Source organism: Typopeltis vanoorti, chromosome 9 (assembly GCF_054136105.1).
Source record: "Typopeltis vanoorti isolate ZY-2024b chromosome 9, IOZ_Tvanoo_1.0, whole genome shotgun sequence".
In the NCBI taxonomy this organism is placed as follows: Eukaryota; Metazoa; Arthropoda; class Arachnida; order Uropygi; family Thelyphonidae; genus Typopeltis; species Typopeltis vanoorti.
In genome coordinates, this window is record NC_143557.1 from 36,831,052 (window position 1) to 36,849,863 (window position 18,812).

The following is an 18,812-nucleotide window of genomic DNA, read 5'->3' on the forward strand; positions in this document are numbered from 1 at the left end:
GATTTGTTTGAAAACTGAAACCATTTTCCCATAAGAATTAATGTAAAATTCATTAATCCATTCCCGAACTCCAGATGATTGCTTATTTAAACATTTATATAAGGTTTAAATCTTCATGCATAAAATATATATACACTTCATGCATATTTATACAGTACTTCATGCATAAATGCATGTACAAAAAAATGAAGATGTATAAAATCCTATACAAGAATAAACACAATAAATAGATGAAAATTTAAATAACTTTAACTATATAGATGAGAGTTGTAATTTATGAAAACACAAAGAAAATCAAGAAAACGCACTGCATATTCAAGCTGGTGTCTACTCTGAGAAGAGGCTGACGCTCTCCAGCCTTACATCTCAGCCCACATAGCAGGTTGTTGCCATTTGCCTGTTTGGGAACCGAAATTCTGTTCATAAACAGGTTGTTATGCCGTTACTTTCTCTATATTATACCTTGTTCTACCTCGAAATAGCCCGCTTTCTAATCTACTGTTGTGCCCTTAAAATATTAATTCAGTACTATTTCCTTTTCGGATATTGCCAAAATTTATTTTTATGCTGCGCCAGCCAATATCCTATAACAGAAGAGACTCTTGTTCAGGGAAACAATTCCAAATTCAAAAGGGATACATACAATTATTAATCTTATGCTAGCGCTGTGTGCAGATTCAGTCAGCAGTCGTGACCTGAATCTCACTTAAGCAATAATATCTAATTCCTTCCCGTCAAAAGTTCTATTTCATAAGTGGTGGTGGTTTGAATTCGTAATCAGGCATAAACTCAGGTATAAGGTACAAAACATGTTTATTGGAAAAGCATAAAACATTTACAGTTAAGAAAATTCAAATACTCAATAGAATAAAACTCACTCTAAGGTTCATACTAAATCACAACAATGAATTTGAGTAAGCTAAATCTTTCAATTACAAAAGGATAAGATTAAGTGTAAGCATAACAATACTAGGATATAATTCCTTTCACAAGTTATTCACAGAACATGCATTGAACACTTTCATTAATACTCTATCAATAACCATCTTAATTCTAAATTAGATTAGTCAAGCCTAGCCATTCTCAATCAAAATACTGCCTATCAACAATTCTTTGTTCCACATGGTCTTAACTAATTCAATCGAATTCTCACTTAAAAGTTCTCTATTAGTGTCCTTAGTTTACAGTGTACACAAATTTCTTATTCTTCTAAGCGATTTTTTAACATAGAATGAAATTCTTTACATTACTAGATCCTTCTGATTTCATGCCGCCATTCTCATGTAGATCTGGATTACCTTACTGTATAGTTATCGGCAGTCTTTGTGCCGGCGATGCACTACGCTTTTCTTTGAATCATTTCCGGACTGTGGCATGCTGTCTGCCGCTCCTCAGGAACTTTTCTCCATTCTCCTCGATGGGACCTTATTTGAAGACTCGATTCTGCATAGGCCATCATAACATGATCAGCTTCACTTGGACGTCCTCAAGAATAGTCCTCGTCATCCAACATCACTGTAGTTGACCCACCGCTCTCTCACGAATCCCCTGACAAACCTCCTAAAACTGGAATCCAGGAACCGAAGAAGAAAAAAGCCCCATAATATGGCACGCATCGCCTTTTATTCACCCTTTCGGGCGCCCTTTATTCAATGTGTTTTTTAACCACGAACCCCATTGTTCATGCCCCTTGGGTGATCCTACACTCTCCCTAATCTGTTAGGTTACCCTATTCCAGGTAGTTGTTCTGACATCATTTTCCACGTAGGTACAGCCTCCATCACTATGCTCGACTCGTACATATACATGATTGTTCCGGATTACTATCTTTCTGGAAATTTCGTAATGTACTAGACAGCTTAATGGGATTTACAAATAACTTAACAATTCCCTTACATAATTCTTACTATTCTGACACAAAATTCTCTGCTTCTCATATCAGTTATACAGGAATAAATTTCAATATATGGCACATATGGACTATACATTATCACATAACATAAATAAATTTTTCATAATTGTTAGCTGATGTGCAGGCATCTCCTTAATTGGTAATATTTATCATGTTAAATCCTGAATAAAGAATTTACTTGTAAAGTTCTCCATTCAGGATCTAACAAGGTGTGTTTTTTGTTCAGAAAATATGTTCAGGAACCAATTTGTTCGAGATCAGTGTCGTTCAACAATGGAGGTTCCACTGTAGTCTGTTTTTTTTTACACAGCTCTATGAAGCAAAAGTGTTATCTGTATCCCTTGAAATGGATAAAATTGAGTATTGTGCTGTTATAAAATTTTTGTAAAAGAAGATTTAATGCCAAACGAACATCATTTGAAGTTAATAAAAGTTTATGGGCACTCTTCTCCTTCATTTTCGACAATTAAGAAATGGGCAGCTGAGTTTAAATGTGGCCTTACCGGCCTTGAGGATCCACTTGAAGGATTACCAAAAAGTGTAACACCAGAAATCATTGATCAAGTGTACGATATGGTATTGGATGACCGACGAGTCAAAGTGCGTGAAATTGATGAGACTATAGGCATTTCAAAAGAATGTGTAGGTTATATTTTGTATGAATAATTGCAAATGAAAAAGGTTTGTGCAAGATGGGTGCTGCACTTGCTCACAGCAGATGAAAAACGCACTTGTATGAAAATCTCTGTACAGTGATTGGAGCATTTTAACAAGAATAAAAAACTTATTTTGTGCATCGATTTATTACTATGGATGAGACTTGAATTCACCATTACACACCAGAATCCAAACAGCAGACAGAAGCCGGTTGTTAGGTGCCAAAGAAGACAAAGTCATGGCATTGGTATTTTGGGATGCTAAAGGTATTTTGTTTATTATCTTCAAAAGGGTAAAACAATAACCGGGGAATATTATTCCGATCTTTTAACCAGACTAGATGACATTAGGTGAATAGAAGAGATGAATACAAGGCAAATCAGAGTAGGAGTAAGAGAGAGAGTAATGGGAATAATAGAAGAGGAGAGAATGAGAAGAATGCGAGGGAGCACTGGAACCAGGGATAGAGTGATGTCAGGAAGGCAGGTAAGCACAGAGAGAAGGTGTTAGAGGGGGGGGAGAGAGAGAGAGAGAGAGTGAGGGATGCAGGTGAGCAATCGAAGAACAGGGTGGTAAGTGGTGTGATGTATGGGGACTCAATGATCCGTGGTGTGCAAGAGAGGATGCTTGAGGAACAATAGAAAGAGTGGCTATGGCAATTAAGAGGGGTGAAAGGGTGGATGAGATGATTGTGATGGTAGGAACGAATGACTTGAGAGGCAATGTAAATTGGGCAGTGAGAGATATGAGATTCTTGCTTGAAGTTGTACAAAAGAAAATACAGAGAGTAAAGATAGTGTGCATGTTGCCTAGGTATGATAGTGACAAGCTGAGCAGAAGAGCAGTAATATTGAATAGCATAATAGCTAGTATGTGTCAGAAGAGAGGATTGGAATATGTGAATGCTTGGAGGATGTTTTGAGGACAGAAAAGAATTGTATGCGAGAGACTGCTTGCATTTGAATGAGGAAGGATGTGGGCATCGGGAGAGATTGTTGTTTACTGAACGAGTCAGTGTGTCAATGCAGGGAAACTAGAATACCCAGGGTGGATGGTAGCAGGGGTGGCCTCTTGTGGAAATGGGTGCTTGGGAGAAGGGGGATGACATCAGGTAACGCTGAGCCCAGTGGAGTCTAGACAGGATAATGCTAGGTATAGAAACAGTGGCATTTTTATGCTTTATACTAATTCCAGGAGTATCCGGAATAAAGGAGAGGAATTGGTGGTGTCGATAGTATCAGCCTGGCCAAAGATTATTGGGATCACTGAGACATGGTTGACACAAGAAGATATAATAACAGGAATAGAAGTAGCAGGGTACAGCATTTTTCGGCAGGAAAGGAAAGCGTGGTGGTGGAGTACTGCTTATGATAAGTGATGACTTATGTCCTCTAACACTGGAGGCTTTGGAAGGCAGTGACACTAATGATTTTGAAAGCATATGGTGTGAGGTAGAGGTGGGCAAGACAAGATATTTAGTGAGATGTTGCTAGGAACCAAGGAGCACAGAGGGTTAGGACCAGGAGATGTTTAGACAGTTGAGCTTGGCAAGTGCAAGAAGAATGATTGTTATGGGAAATTTTAACAATAAGAGAATTGAATTTCTAGAATTCTTGAGGGATAAATGTCTTAGGCAACATGTTATAGAGGGAACAAGAGGTTCAAGAATTTTGGATTTGGTCATAGCATCAAAAGAGTTGATAATAACTGAGATGACATCTCTCCCACCAGTTGGAGACAGAGTGACCATGTGGTTTTGACTTGAAGATGAATAGACATGCAGGACTATCAAAGAGATGCGAACGTATGTGGAATTATAAGGTAGGTGATTATAATAGTCTTAGATATCAACTTGGGGAAATTTCATGGAGGAAGGAATTGGAAGGCCAGTATATCATTAATGATTGGGAAATTGTGAAGGAATATTTGTTAGCAGCAGTAGTAAGCTGTATTCCACAAGTGAAGAAGAAGACCTAGTTTGGTGTAAAATGAATGACTAACGGGAATTGCATGTGAAAAAGAGGCTATGGAAGAGATATAAGGTGAAGAGCAGATGCATGAAGAATATAAGACAGGCCAGGAGAGTGACTAATATGGTAAGGAAGGCAAAACTGGAATATGAGAAGAGATTGGCCCTAAGATCCAAACAAAATCGTAGGGAATTTTTACTACACTGGAAGTGTCTAATTATAGGCCAGTTTATGTGTCATCAGTAGTTAAGATTTTGGAGAAATTAGTGACAAACTGTATAGTCTGTCACTAAAAACATGCCCCTTAACAAATCCTTGTTAAGGGGTGCTCTTGCTTTAGTAATATGCTAGCCTTTTATAATAAAGTTACAAGAGCAGTTGATGAGAGAAAGGCATATACTGCCATTTTCTTGGATTTAGCAAAAGCATTTGACAGGGTGCCACATGATAAGCTCATATTTAAGTGCTACAAAATTTTACACAGTTTTTCTCAGTATTTTCTTTGGGACATTTGTTAACTTACTTGCTGTGATCTTTTGATATGTTTTCTTTTTTACTAGGACTTCTGGAGCCCATCCATGAAGTTTGGATTTTTCTGTCCTTGCACGAAACCTTACTCGCTGAATCATTCGGCGCTTTTACCATTGAGACTTCATTGTAAACTCTTGTTTAATTTTTTTTTTTTTTTTTTTTTTTTTTTAACACCTGAGCTTTCATTATACTAAAGCATAACAAACCACTTTCCCCAGTATGTTGTTATGGAATGAAGTGTACATATACTACCATTACAGGAGGGATGCTTTAGATTTCACCAAGTCTTAAACTTATTTACCATCTACATTCTCATCACCATTCTTGCAAGAAAGCTACTCTCCCTCCTTTACACAATTCTCAAGAATATCCTTTATTCCTCTAGCCTGTGAAAATTCTCTCCAGAATCCATCCACTAAACAAATCCTCATAATCAATATTGAATGAACATCATATTTTGTTACCCATCTTTGTACTCTCTTAAGTTTCTTCAGCCTCTGGGAATCCAGACATGTGTTTAGTAAAATAGAAATTCACTTATCAGGACTTTAAATAATGGAATCACCACATCTTTTATCTACTGAGCTGTGTTCTTTTCACAGCTGCAGCAATCCTCTGATATATTCTCAGCTTGCTATGTGAATAGAAGGATACATCTTGCTATTCATATATATATTGCTATGTGAATAGCAATACATGGAGATACACCTGCAGTATCTCCATGTATTTTATCTAAGCCGAGTGGAGTAAACCAAAGGTAATCAGTCTCTATGATACTCCTCCTCATATAAATTGTTTGCCATCTCTTAGTCAGATGCTTTTGCAAAATCTATAAAATCGATGTATGCATTGCTTTCATCAACTACTCTATTAATTGATTATTATTATTATTATTATTATTATTATTATTATTATTCCTGATACCTCCAAGGAGTCCGAAGACTCATCGCGGGAGGATATCTTCAACTGTCTCTACACCTTACCTCTACTACGAATCAACGCCATCTACCGCCCACCTCCAACACCACCACAACTAGTAATTTTTGTCTGTAAATTGCGTGTGTTCTGAAGGGCCGATTTGTATGTATGCGGGATGAAAAACCCGAGTTTCCGGGAGAAAAAACCCTGCTATTATATTATATTATAGCATATGACCAGTTTACTAAACAAGGCTGACCTCTCTAAAAATCTCACCATTACCAACCCTATGTGTGAATCCTTGATGCTTTTCCAATATCATAACCAGTGAAGAAATTCAAATTGACCTAAAGCTTGGTTACCTAATCGGTTTCCTTTTTAATATCATCCTTATGTAACAGTATTATTCAGTCATCTTTCTACTCCTTGGAAAGTCCCAGTTGTAAGACTGTCACTGAACAGCCATAAAATTGTCAATACCTCAGCACATCCACTTAAAATATGTATGAAGCATCACTGACATCAAGAGTGCATGGTATTAATTTCATTTACTTCCATCATTAGTCTCCTCCCTGCCCTCTCACTCTTCCAGATTACAACTTGTTTCTCCAGAATGAAATATCTGATAAACATTAAAAAAAAAAGCTATGCTATGTTATCTGCATTGGTTAACCACCTATCTTGTCCATTCAGCAAAGACATTTCTGTTCTTTTTGGTCACATAATGAATGAGATCATAGGAATTTTCCCTATTATGCTGTTTTTATTTGACTTCCACCCATAAATTTGTAACCCTATAGTGCATTGTATAAACTGTATAGTATCATGATGGGCTAAAAATTTTTTTTCAAATATTTTTATGCATTTTTAATTTATCTTTTACATAATCTGGAAACTCTGCTCTATAACAAAACATGAGTCTTTTTTGGAGGTACTCTTGGGGCTCCAGTGAGTGGGGAAGTGGTCTGATACCTGGAATGAAATTTATCTTGCACCTAAAAAGTGTTAGTTCCCTATCATATTTTGATGTCCTCTTCATTCTATACTGTAACTTGACATACCTTATTTTCCATGTGACTGTGTTCCTTTTATTGTTTCCATTTAATTTCAAACCTATTAAACCTTCTCAACACAGGGAATTCTTAAGATTTCTTAACTCTCTCTTACATGCTCATTATTGATCTCTTTTCTTTCAAGTTTTTCCACCAATGGATGGAAAACTTGGCCAATAAGTGATAATTACCTACCTTGCAATTCCACATTAATTCCTTTCCTCTTGAAACCTCTGCATCCCTTCTTGCAGCTTCCTAAATTGTCACCAGCCAGATTAGAAAGATATCAGTGTCAAATTCCAAAACTCGTGTTCCTTCCACCACATCCTACCTAAATTATCCTTCAAGAATTTCAAAAATTCACTTACCTTATTACCATGTTTTTTTTTCTCTTTCCAGTTTATATTACCATTAGTCATCATTTCACACTTGCTAAGCTAATTTGGCTCAATGTTTTATGCTTGTAACCCTCTATATTTCCTTATTGTAGTACCTCTTAAAAATATCTGATTCTTCTCAGCCTCTACTTTATACACTCTGAGCCACTGGCCATTTCCCTCTTGTGTCTACATTCTGAAAAGGCACAATTTTTCTGCTTTCATTGAGCAATTTTCTCCTCTTAGAATGTGATATACATTTGACTTCTTTTCCTTTCTGGATATTTTCAGTGAACCACATTTTGTCAATTACCAATTTTGCAGCCTCAATCTGTTATTAATTCATAGAATTGCAATGGAGTCCAAAAACTTGCTGCAGGCCATACTAACCATTTTTCACACAATGTCTGTTATCTTTCTTTAAACTGATTCACTAAGAAAGTACTCATGGCCACCTCTGAAATCTGTTCCACTCGTTAACCATTCTCCAAACAAAGAATCTAGTCCTCATACCCTTGTTATATCACAATGCTGCCAATTGGAGAGAGTTATCATGTGATTTGGACATGGACAGGTACATGCTTCATGGAAAAAAAGTGATGTGTGGAATTAAACAGCATGTGACTATATTCAACTAAGGAAACAGAATGGTGATGCACACTGGCTTGATCAATTGAAGAGGAAAGAAATCAGCAGGTGCTTGGGACTTGGTCTAAGTCAGAATGTATTTCTGTGGTTAGGAATATAAATAAGGTAGAGATGACATGGATGAATCATGGAATTTGGCAGGAACCCAGAAAGAGGATGTTATGGAGGAGATATACACAGTGAGTGTGGTGAGGAAAGAAAGATTAGAATATACAAGGAGATCGACTGAAGTAGCAAAGTAAAACCATGGAGAATTCTACAGTTATATCACCATCAGAAGAAAGAATGAATATGGAAGACTGACTTTTGTTGCTTGAAATGGAACATGGGTTGCATCTGCTGAAATGTTCAGTGAGTATTTTGTTAGTGTATTTCATATATAGGGGGATTAGGAATAGGGCTGAATAACAATGGGGGAAAGAGGACAAATTCAAGAATGGGAAGTGTTTTGAATAGTAAGTAACCTTTTTGTTATTAAGGCTGCGGGACTGGACAGGATATCACCATGTATATTATGGGAATGTGTAAAAGAGCTGGACCTGCTCTTGACTTGATTCTTCAACAGCCATCTGGCAACAGGAAGTCCCAGAAGAGTGAAAGAAAGAAAAATATTGCCACTGTGTAAGGGATAATCCACATCGGTGTCTAACTATAAGCCAATATGTATATCAGGTGTAGTGGTGAAGGTGTTAGAGACAGAATAGAAATCTTTCAAGAGAGAGAGAGAGAGAGAATTATGAGTTTGTTATGCAGAGGTCTTTCTTTAGTAATACTAATTTGATAGAGTATTACATGATAAACTATTGCTAAAATTTGAGCAAGTTGTTTGAAAGGTTTGATAAAAAAATAAGGTAAACACATTTTTTTGGAAAAAATCACCTTTATTTCTCAACATGGTCTACACATTTGGTCCAGCGAGTTTCCAATTTTTTCATCCCATCTAAAAAGTAGGATTTGTCAAATTGTGCAAAATAGTTATTGACAGCCTTGATGACATCCTCGTTTGAAGAAAATTTTTTCCCACTGAGCCAAATTTTTAAGTTTGTGAACAAAAAGAAGTCACACAGGGCCAAGTCCGGAGAATATGGTGGACGTGGAACCAATTCGAACCTCAATTCATGCAATTTTGCCATTGCAACAGCCGATGTGTGGGACAGGTGCATTGTCTTGATGAAAGAGCACTTTTTTGTGTGCCAATCTTTTCCTTCATTTATTATTATCCCCTCCCCATGGAGTTAAAGACTCATCACAGGAGGTACCTTTTTCATGCACACAGCTCATCATACCATGCCTTAAATACATTCAAATTCTCTGCACACACACCACACTCTCAGGTAATGCATTCACAACTCTTCAAAATACCTGCTTCTCACAACCCCCTTACTAACTTGCACCTCTCTAGTTGTATCATCTTCTCTTCCTCCTATCCACTAAACTCTGTAAATTGCATCTTCTCAACATTCCAGACCTCATTCAATTGTTTCTGGACCCTTTTGAAAACCAGTGACCAAATCTATATACATAGTTAATGACTTCTGTTGCCTTTATTCAGTCTCATTTGCTCAGTATTAGTGCCTGCATGCACATATCATTGTTTTTTGTGATCTCTGATAATGGCAATGTAACATTAATTAATACTTTCCTATATTTCGGCAGTTTTTTATAATTAATATTCTAGTATATGTTGTCATTTCCTGAAAAATTAAAACTTATGTATAACCAACATATAAGCTTATCTACAAGAATTGTTGTTTTACAAAGAAATTAAAATATCTTCAATAAAAAATCCTTAGCTAACCCATGATACTCTTCTTCTTCTTTAACTATGCGTTATTCCTGCTTGCTATGCAGGGTCCGCGTGTTACTTAGATGTGACTTCTTGTTAGTACCACTCCCAACCGACCTGTCGCCTAGTCTGCCACTGGGGGGGGGGGGGGGGGGCATTTCTTTGACTGTAGCAGCATATGTTCACGGGGCTGGTTTGCCTGCTTGCAGGATGAAAAACGCCAGATAAACTAACGGAAAAAGCCCTACTACCTACACCCAAGACCAGCTAACTTGGCGCTATGCCTGAGGAAGATTCTCAAGTTACTTACTCACATCTTCAACGGGAATCGAGCCTGGGACGTTCCTTCCCCAGGCATATGGTTGCAAAGCCACTAGGCTAACCGTGCAGACAGCTAACCCATGATACTATAAATTGTAAAATTTTGACCATTTTGTTTAAATTAATATTCACTCTTGGTGATGCTTAATTGAAACAGTTGAATTGGTAATGGTTACATAGTGATACTGCTGGAGTTTTCAAGGCATTGGACAGGATTTTATGTGGAACTCTGTTACAGAAATTGCAGCAAATGAAGATGGATATGAAGCCAGTGTTGAGGATAAGATGTTGGCTGTTGGAGAGATATCAGAAAATAAATTATTTAGAAGGTTGACTAGTCATGTGCCACAGGACTCTGTACTTGGCCATTAATTACTTATTTAATTTGTATATTCATGATATAGAAAATGAGCTGAGGGGAAGTATTCAGTTGTTTGTCAATGATTATTATTCAGGACCTCGATGGAGTTGTCATATTTTTCATTGTGGGAGGCCCATCTTAAATAACACAATGTCTATCACACTACTCCTTGAATTCATTCATTGTTCATGCTCTCACTACCCTATTAGACAATGCATTGCATAGCCCAACCATACTCCATGCAAAAAATAAAAAATACTTATCACCCTCTTACTCATCCCTTCCATTCAGAACTTCCAGGGATGGCTCCTTTCTCTTGAACCAGTCCTGTAAATACCCCTTGACAATTAAATGTCTCAGTTAAATCACCTCTCCTTCTATTGACCAAATGCTGCAGTTCATGTCTTCAATCTATCTGCCTTTATCCCCTCGAAATTTGAGCACAGTAATCCAGATATGGTGTAATCAAGACTTTATACAATGGAACCATATCTCTGCTGGTCCGCATCCTTTTCAGTATTGCAGCAATCCTCTGGTTACCTTCACCACCTTTGGGATATATCTCATAAACTTCAAGCATCACCCCAAAGTCTCTTCCTCCTCTACTACTTCTAGTATACATTTCCTCTGACAGAGTATGCAACTTCCCATTGATGGATCCCAGACTTTAAGACCTTACATTTAGTTGCACTAAATTGACATCCATTCTGTCCAAGCTTATTGAAATCTTCCTGAATAGCTATCATATCTGCACTATTAATAATAACCTTTCCCAACTTCACATCAAATGCAAACCAATAAATATCTGCCTGCATTCCATTACCAATGTCAGTAATATACAAGTCAAAGAATACAGGTCCCTGTGAAACCCCACTTGCAACCATCTCTTTCGATATTTCTCCTGCATACACAACTCTGATAACTATCAGACAACCAGTTCTGCATTCAGTTCACTAACATGATATCCAAACCCACTTAAATATCAGCTTATCATAATAAAAGATGTTATTATGAATTAGATTTCTAAAGCAGGAGTGTCCCTTTAACAAATCCATACTTATTTATTCTTATGGCAAAAGGAATACAGAACAGCTACAGGTCAATGTTTAGTCTGGAAAGCCAATTCAAGGTCTCATCCGTCACCTTGTGGATGTCCTGTTGGCCACCACCGTGAAATTGGTGCCTTGAGCAGTCATTCACAATATGAGTGACCGTCTGAGCCACGAGAGAACAATCACAATAAGGGTGGTCTTACAGCCTCCATTTATGTAGTAGGCAACCACATCTGCCCTGGTTAGTTCTGATCCTGTTGATTGATGACCAAATCTTCCTAGTAAGAGCAAAACCAGGCTGCAGAGCACAGGGATCTTCTACTAGGAAGCTGTTTGTTGGGCGATTGTTGGACCAGTATTCTCTCCACATGTCAGGTGTTGATGGCAGGGCAGCTGAAGAGAGTTCGTCCATGGACCAGAAAGGCTTTCTAGATTTATGAGAGTCTGGTGTAGGGGCAGGAGTGGGTTGCTCATTGCTTTATTAAATTCTTTAATCAAGGCTGTCTTCTCCGTATGTTAGGTGGAGAATGTTAGATAGGACAGGCAGCCAGGAGAGAGGGGTGCTTCTCACTGTCCCACTAATTGTGCACATGGTAGAGTTTAGCTGGGTATGTATAATGTTAGTGTGTGTGTGCACTTCTTTTCCAGACAGGGGCACAGTATTCTGCTGCAGGGAATGCGAGGGCTAGTGCAGACAACCTTAGGACTTTCTGTCCAGGCTCACTCCAAGGTATTTCGGGTCAGGCTCATGTTCTACCATTTTTCCACAGAAAGAAAGGTTGAGGTGTCGATTCACCTCTGCATTGTTCAGGTGAAATACTGGACACAGTTTTTGTTGGATTTGGCTTCGAGTACCACTGTTTGAAGTACTCTTCCAGGATGTTCAGGGTTGATTCCAGATTGGCAAAGGAGGTAGATTAATGTAGGATCACTAGGTCATCAGTGTACATATGCTTACTTGAGGTAGTATGTGGTAAGTCATACATGTAGATGTTAAAGAGTAAAGGGGATAAAACAGAGTCCTGTGGGAGACCATTGTGAAGGAATCTGGGGCTGCTCTTTTTTCCACCAATATGGACCCGGAACTTTCTGTTGGAGAGAATGGATTCAAAAAGCTGGAAGTTTTTTTTGCACCTTATAATATTTCCTAGCTTTAAAAGGAGACCACTGATCCAGACTATGTCATCAGCTGATGTTAGGTCAATGAAAGTAGTTCCATCAGTATGGAACAAATCCATACTGATGTTCAGAGATAACATTATCCTCATCTTCCCAATGCTGTGTACAATCTCTCACTAATATTAACAACTACAGAAGAAATAAAAACTAGCCTATAGTTTGACAATTCCATTCTTCCACTACCCTTATGTAATGAGGCTAGCTTATCCTCTTTCCACTCCTTGGATATCTTTCCCAAAGCCATGTCAATGAAGCTGTCAGTTCCTTAGCACATTATCTAAAATGATCTAGTTAAATTCCATCCATTCCCATCCAAATTGCTTTGTAACACACACACTCCTCTTGCACTTCCTAACTTGAAACTCTCCACATTCTTCTGGTAATAAAACTTTTCCAGGATGAAATACTCCAATAAAGTGATCATTAAACAATTCCAATATGTCCTGTTCATCAGTCACTCTACTTCCTTCTTCTACAATCGTTTCTCTTCCTGCTGGCCACATAACAAAAGAATTTTTTCTTCATATTCTTCTTGAATCTCAGGACTAATCTCTTGTCATATTCAAGTTTTGCATACTGTCCTAGCCAGAGTCTTACATTCCTTATACTTTTTCCATAACCTCCTTTTCATCTGGAGTTCTCATTTGATAGCAAATTTTGTTATCTTTTTAGCTCAAGATGTACAACTTGCAATTACTGGTAATTAATATTTTTTCCCTAATTCCTATGCACTGATGATATCTCACCCTTCTATTTCCTCTATCCATGAAATTTCTTCAAACAAATTTCTAAGATTATAATAATCACCATCTTATAACTTTACATAAATTCCTTTCTTCTCAAAACTTTCACATTATCTACTCCTCCCAAAAAGTCTAGATCGTATGAGGACAAGGATGACATTTTAGTTACAATGAGGTCCTCAGATGCCAGGACCAAATTCAAAACTCTTGAATGCTATACCCTGGCCTACATCCCACCAAATATTCTATCCTGACTACACCTAGAACAAAAATGATATTAAAGCAACTGATATAACCACAAGAAAGAACATACTAGGAGCAAAGTTTTAATATCATTTTTGTTATAGGTGTTTATCAGAACTTTCTAGACCCTCACACTCTCAAAAGCATTAGTGCTATTTCTCTTCAATCTGAGAGGACACAGCTCATCACTTATAAACAATACTCCACCACCACATTTGCCCTTCCTATCTTGCTGAAAAATGCTATACCTTGCTACTTCTATTCCTTCAGTATATATAAAGGAATATCTCATCTTCTTTGAACCATATTTCACTGATACCATAATCTTTGGACAGGCTGAGGCTATGAATGCCAATAATTTATTCCCATTATTCCAGATACGCCTCACATTTGTATAAAGAAAGATCAATGAATTGTCAGTATTTCTATACTTATTATTATTCCCTTTTGACTCCTCATAACACTATACTTCCCCCATCTCTCAAGTGTCAATCCACACAAAGTGGCCAACCCTGCTTCCATCCACCCTGACAATTCTAGTTTCCCTGCACTAATTTTCCCCGAGAACAGTTTTCTCTCCAGATACCTATATTCTTCCTCATTCAAATACAGGCTATCTCTTGATTACAGCTGTCTTCTGTCTTCATTTGCACGCCATACCTCTCTTTTGACACATTCTCACTATCATATCATGCCATGCATTGTTGGATAAAGTGCATTTCTGCATTATAATATCTAAGTAACATGCTTATTATCTTCCCTCTCACACTCTTCTGCTGTACAACCTTAAGCATAGACCTCAAATCTCTTGCTACCCAATTAACTGTCTCTTAGATCCTTTGTACCCACTATCACAGTCATCTCATCTACTCTTTCACCTTACTTAATTGCTATAGTCACACCCACTATCATTTCTTGAAGCAAGTACTCTTCTAGCATTCTATTTTGCACTAATGAATCATTGAACTTTATCCATTACACCTCTCACTGCTCCCTTTTGCCTTGCACTCCTCTCTCCATCCTTATCTTCTGCACTATCTTGCTTTCTTTTCTGATGTCATTCCTGCTTAATCTCCCTCTCTCTCACTGCCCCTCTTGTTCGCTTCACATCCAGTCTCTTAATCTTTTGTTTCATGCTTCTCAGCTCATTTTTCATACATTCCACTTCTCTCTCGAAACAACCTATTCTCACTCAACATTCATCTTCCCAATTGTTACCATCCTCTAAATCTACTAGTTTCATTTCCACATGACAGTGACCTTCCTCCCCCTCGATCACACTACTCATTTCTCTCTCTGCCATCATTCATTTCCAACACACTGCTACCACAGCCACTTAAATAAATGATATAAATGTTGACAAGCTCTTTTCATTTCCTACATTTTATGCAGACATGCACTCCCTGCAACATTGCTAACTGCTGAGATGTAACATGGTACAAGCACCACAAAATCTGGTATGTACTAAAGAATGTAGTCCTTGAATGGAGACATGCTGGGCAATAATGCATTGGGAAACAGACTTATGGTGACCACCACTATCCTAGCATGCTGCAAAGACAGTAACAAGATACACTCAAAACAAAGTATCCACAGCCATTTACCATCTAACAGACAAAGCACTCTTATATTGTAATCTCTGATTACTTAAATAAAAGAGCCAATAGGCCTCACTTCGGCGATGTAATATTATTTAAATTAAGGGGATATTAAATCCCGCATTATTTCAAAGCCGAATAAGAAACTCAAAGATCGGAATCAAAGAGTTTAATGTCGAATATAGTAAACTATAAAAGTTTCGGCGGATTGTAGCGTAAACTAATGCACGTAGTTCAACACTAGGGCAACTCATTGCAAAGGTGGGTCACTATTCCCAGTATTACCCATAACGTAAAACACATCTCTTAGGAGATGTATGGTGAAAGGTTTTCACCGAAGGATTACATTGAAACTACCCAGACCGGTTTCAGCCTTTATTGAGGTCTCATCAGTGAGTAGGTAGACCAGGTAATACTGACGTTATAGCGAAAAGAACTTATGTACTTTGCTATACGAGTTGTCAAAAAGGTGCATCCATAAATTACTTAAATAAAAGAGCTAATAGGCTTCACTTCGGTGATGTAACATTATTTAAATTAAGGGGATATTAAATCCCACATTATTTCAAAGCCAAATAAGAAACTCAAAGTTCTTTTTGCTATAACGTCCGTATTACCTGGTCTACCTACTCACTGATGAGACCTCAATAAAGGTTGAAACCAGTCTGGGTAGTGACCTTCCACCATAATGTATAACATCATACATCTCCTAGGAGATGTGTTTTACATTATGGATAATACTGGGAAGAGTGATCAGAACTTTACCCACCTTTGCATGCGTTGCCCTAGTATTGAACTACGTGCTTTAGCTTACGCTACAATCTGCCGAAACTTTTATAGTTTACTATATTTGGCATGAAACTCTTTGATTTCGATCTTTGAGTTAATGTGGGATTTAATATCCCCTTAATTTAAATTATCTCTGATACCATGAAAATGCTTCTGAGGCAATTATCACTCTCTCTTTCAGTGTTATCTGATGATGTAAAACTGAATACAGCAATAGTTAAGATGATATAGAGATCTTGCAGGACAATTTAAATAGACTGGCAGTGTGGGCAAATAAGAATGGCTGTCACTTTAATGTAGAAAAGTGTAAGATTATTCATTTTGGATGATAATATTACCAGTTGTGTACTACACTCATGGAGCTGGGCTGCAGGAAATTGATGTGGCTTGGAATTTTGGGGAGGGGTGGTGCTGGTAAACTGTGTATTAAAGTTCAGAGGACACATTAAAAAAAGTGGCTAAAGCCGCTCAGAGTTATCAGGTTATTATTTACTTATTTTTAAGGCCTTAATCCACTATTGTTCACAGTTCTGATCAAAGAGGTGGCGAGTAACCAAGATGGTGGCAGGTCTATGGAATTTTCCTTATGAGTGAGTTGCAGAAAAGGGGAGAGTGAAAATTTTCCTTTGTTTTGAATCCTATAAAAAATAGGATTCATGCAAAGGAAATTTTTCGCTCTCTCCTTTTCTCCAACCCTTATTTTTTAATTGGTACAAAGGAAATTTTTCATTATATGACTAGAGGGTTATCCCTGGAAATAGAGTAAGGTTGTGAGTACTAGATTTTTTACTAGATACTGGTGAATGAGTGGAATAGTCCAGAGTTTGTTGTGAGTTGCCTTGTCAGCAAAGCAGAGTATGGCAGATATTGTCATGTGAATGTTGATTATGTTAAAAAATACGTAACAATTTTTTTAATGTTAGTGTTAAAATAAGAGATGGTATCATAAAAAATACTCAAGATTCTAATTTCATTGCAGATCACCAAGCATCTAAAAAAAGCTCCAAGACTGTTGAATATGAGTTATTAAATAAGATGTATAAAGATTATCCTCACCCATCCTCAACAATGCATAAGTTATGTAGAACTGGAGGAGGAGATACTGATTATATGTTTAAACCTAAAATAAAATCAGGATGGAGAAAGCAAAAATCTGCTGTACCTGAATCTAATACAGTAAGGACAAGTTATTCAGAATATTCTTTTTGTTCTGTTAGTAATGTAACAATTAATTCTAAGCATGAAGACAAGAAGTTAAAACCTCTTTCAAGGCCCATCCATCAACAAGGCTTTCAATACTTGGCTAAGGGTGAGAACCCTCCTAGAAGGTCATTAGTTTCACCTATAGGGTATTTTCCTTGATCCTTGCCTAGGAGTAAAACATTTCATCACACATAGTGCAAATGAACATGTATAACCCTACATTGCTTAATAAACTTTAGTGTGTGATAAAACATACCTCACTAATTATGGCTTATTATTTATTTATAAACAAATGCTTTCATCAACACTGCTCTCGAATTTCTTTCCTTGTTCATTAGGTATTCTTGTTATTTTAATGATCCCTGTTTCTTAATTATCTGAAATTTTTTTTAGATAATTAGACAGCAGTTTTTGTTCACAAAATTTCAGTAATTTGGAATGTTATATCTCCATATTGTGTTTAATTTACCACATTATTGTTGTAACTGGAAAATTTATTAACTATGCTATTATGAAATTATAGAACTTCAATGATACACAAATGCAGTTGATAGAACTCCACTTAAATTGGGGAATGAAGTCTGAAGGCTCAAGTAGCTTTTGCCAGTAAATCTGCATATCATGTGATGTAGTTCAGAAAGAAAGAAATTATATGCAGATAATTGTGGTTTTAAAATTGGTTTGCATCCAAGATGCACTTTACTGGCCAGCATCAATGATAGTTTACTATTCAATACAGTAGCATTCCCCCTCCCCTCATCATAAATGCTTTTACAAAAATACTTGTATGCACTTTTTTCTGTCAGTAACTTATGAAAAATTTTACCTTTCTGACACATTCAGAGTCAGCATACAGTAAATGAAACTTACTTTTCTGTTTATAAAAGTTTAAAAGCCACAGAAATTATATATTTGATATACACATTCATTTCATTTAAAATGTTAATGGTTTTGAAAATTGGTGTCCTCTCAAAACATACCAATGGTGAATTCATAATGCAATTCTCATTATTGGCCTTCCATGAAATCAAAAGACTCATTATAGGAACTCTGCCATATATTACTATTATTACTATTACTATTATTACGGGCAACTCCAGGGAGTCATTAGACTCATCGAGGGAGGCCCCAAATCATATTCATCACAACTATTTGACATTCATACAGTACCTATCATACCTCGGCTTAAACTCATTCACTGTCACAGCATCCACCACAGACTCAGGGAGCGCATTCCACTCATTCACTACTCTAAAAGTAAAGAACCCAGCTCTAACACCTTTACTAACCACACTTTTGCCCAGTTTCCATGGATGTCCCCTAGTCCTCCCACAACCAGCCCTGTTCTCAAAAATATCTTCTGAATTAATTTTATAGAAACCCTTCAGTAATTTGAATGTCTCAATCATATCTCCCCTCCTCCACCTATCAACCAATTTTTGCAACCCACAAATCCTCAACCTGTTCTCATA

At 37.2% G+C, this 18,812-nt stretch overlaps 1 protein-coding gene across 4 annotated transcripts in view; it reads left to right on the top strand.

Annotated features, from left to right (window-relative positions):
- LOC150102972 (transmembrane channel-like protein 7) overlaps window positions 1-17,607 on the top strand; it is a 482,602-nt gene extending 464,995 nt beyond the window's left edge. For all 4 annotated transcript variants that reach the window (XM_090398586.1, XM_090398588.1, XM_090398587.1 and 1 more), the window contains exon 17: window positions 17,117-17,607. In XM_090398586.1, coding sequence (XP_090254712.1) covers window positions 17,117-17,499 — 383 coding nt within the window. In that variant the 3' untranslated portion in view covers window positions 17,500-17,607. The remainder of the gene's footprint in view (window positions 1-17,116) is intronic.
- The last annotated feature ends 1,205 nt before the right edge of the window (window positions 17,608-18,812 follow it).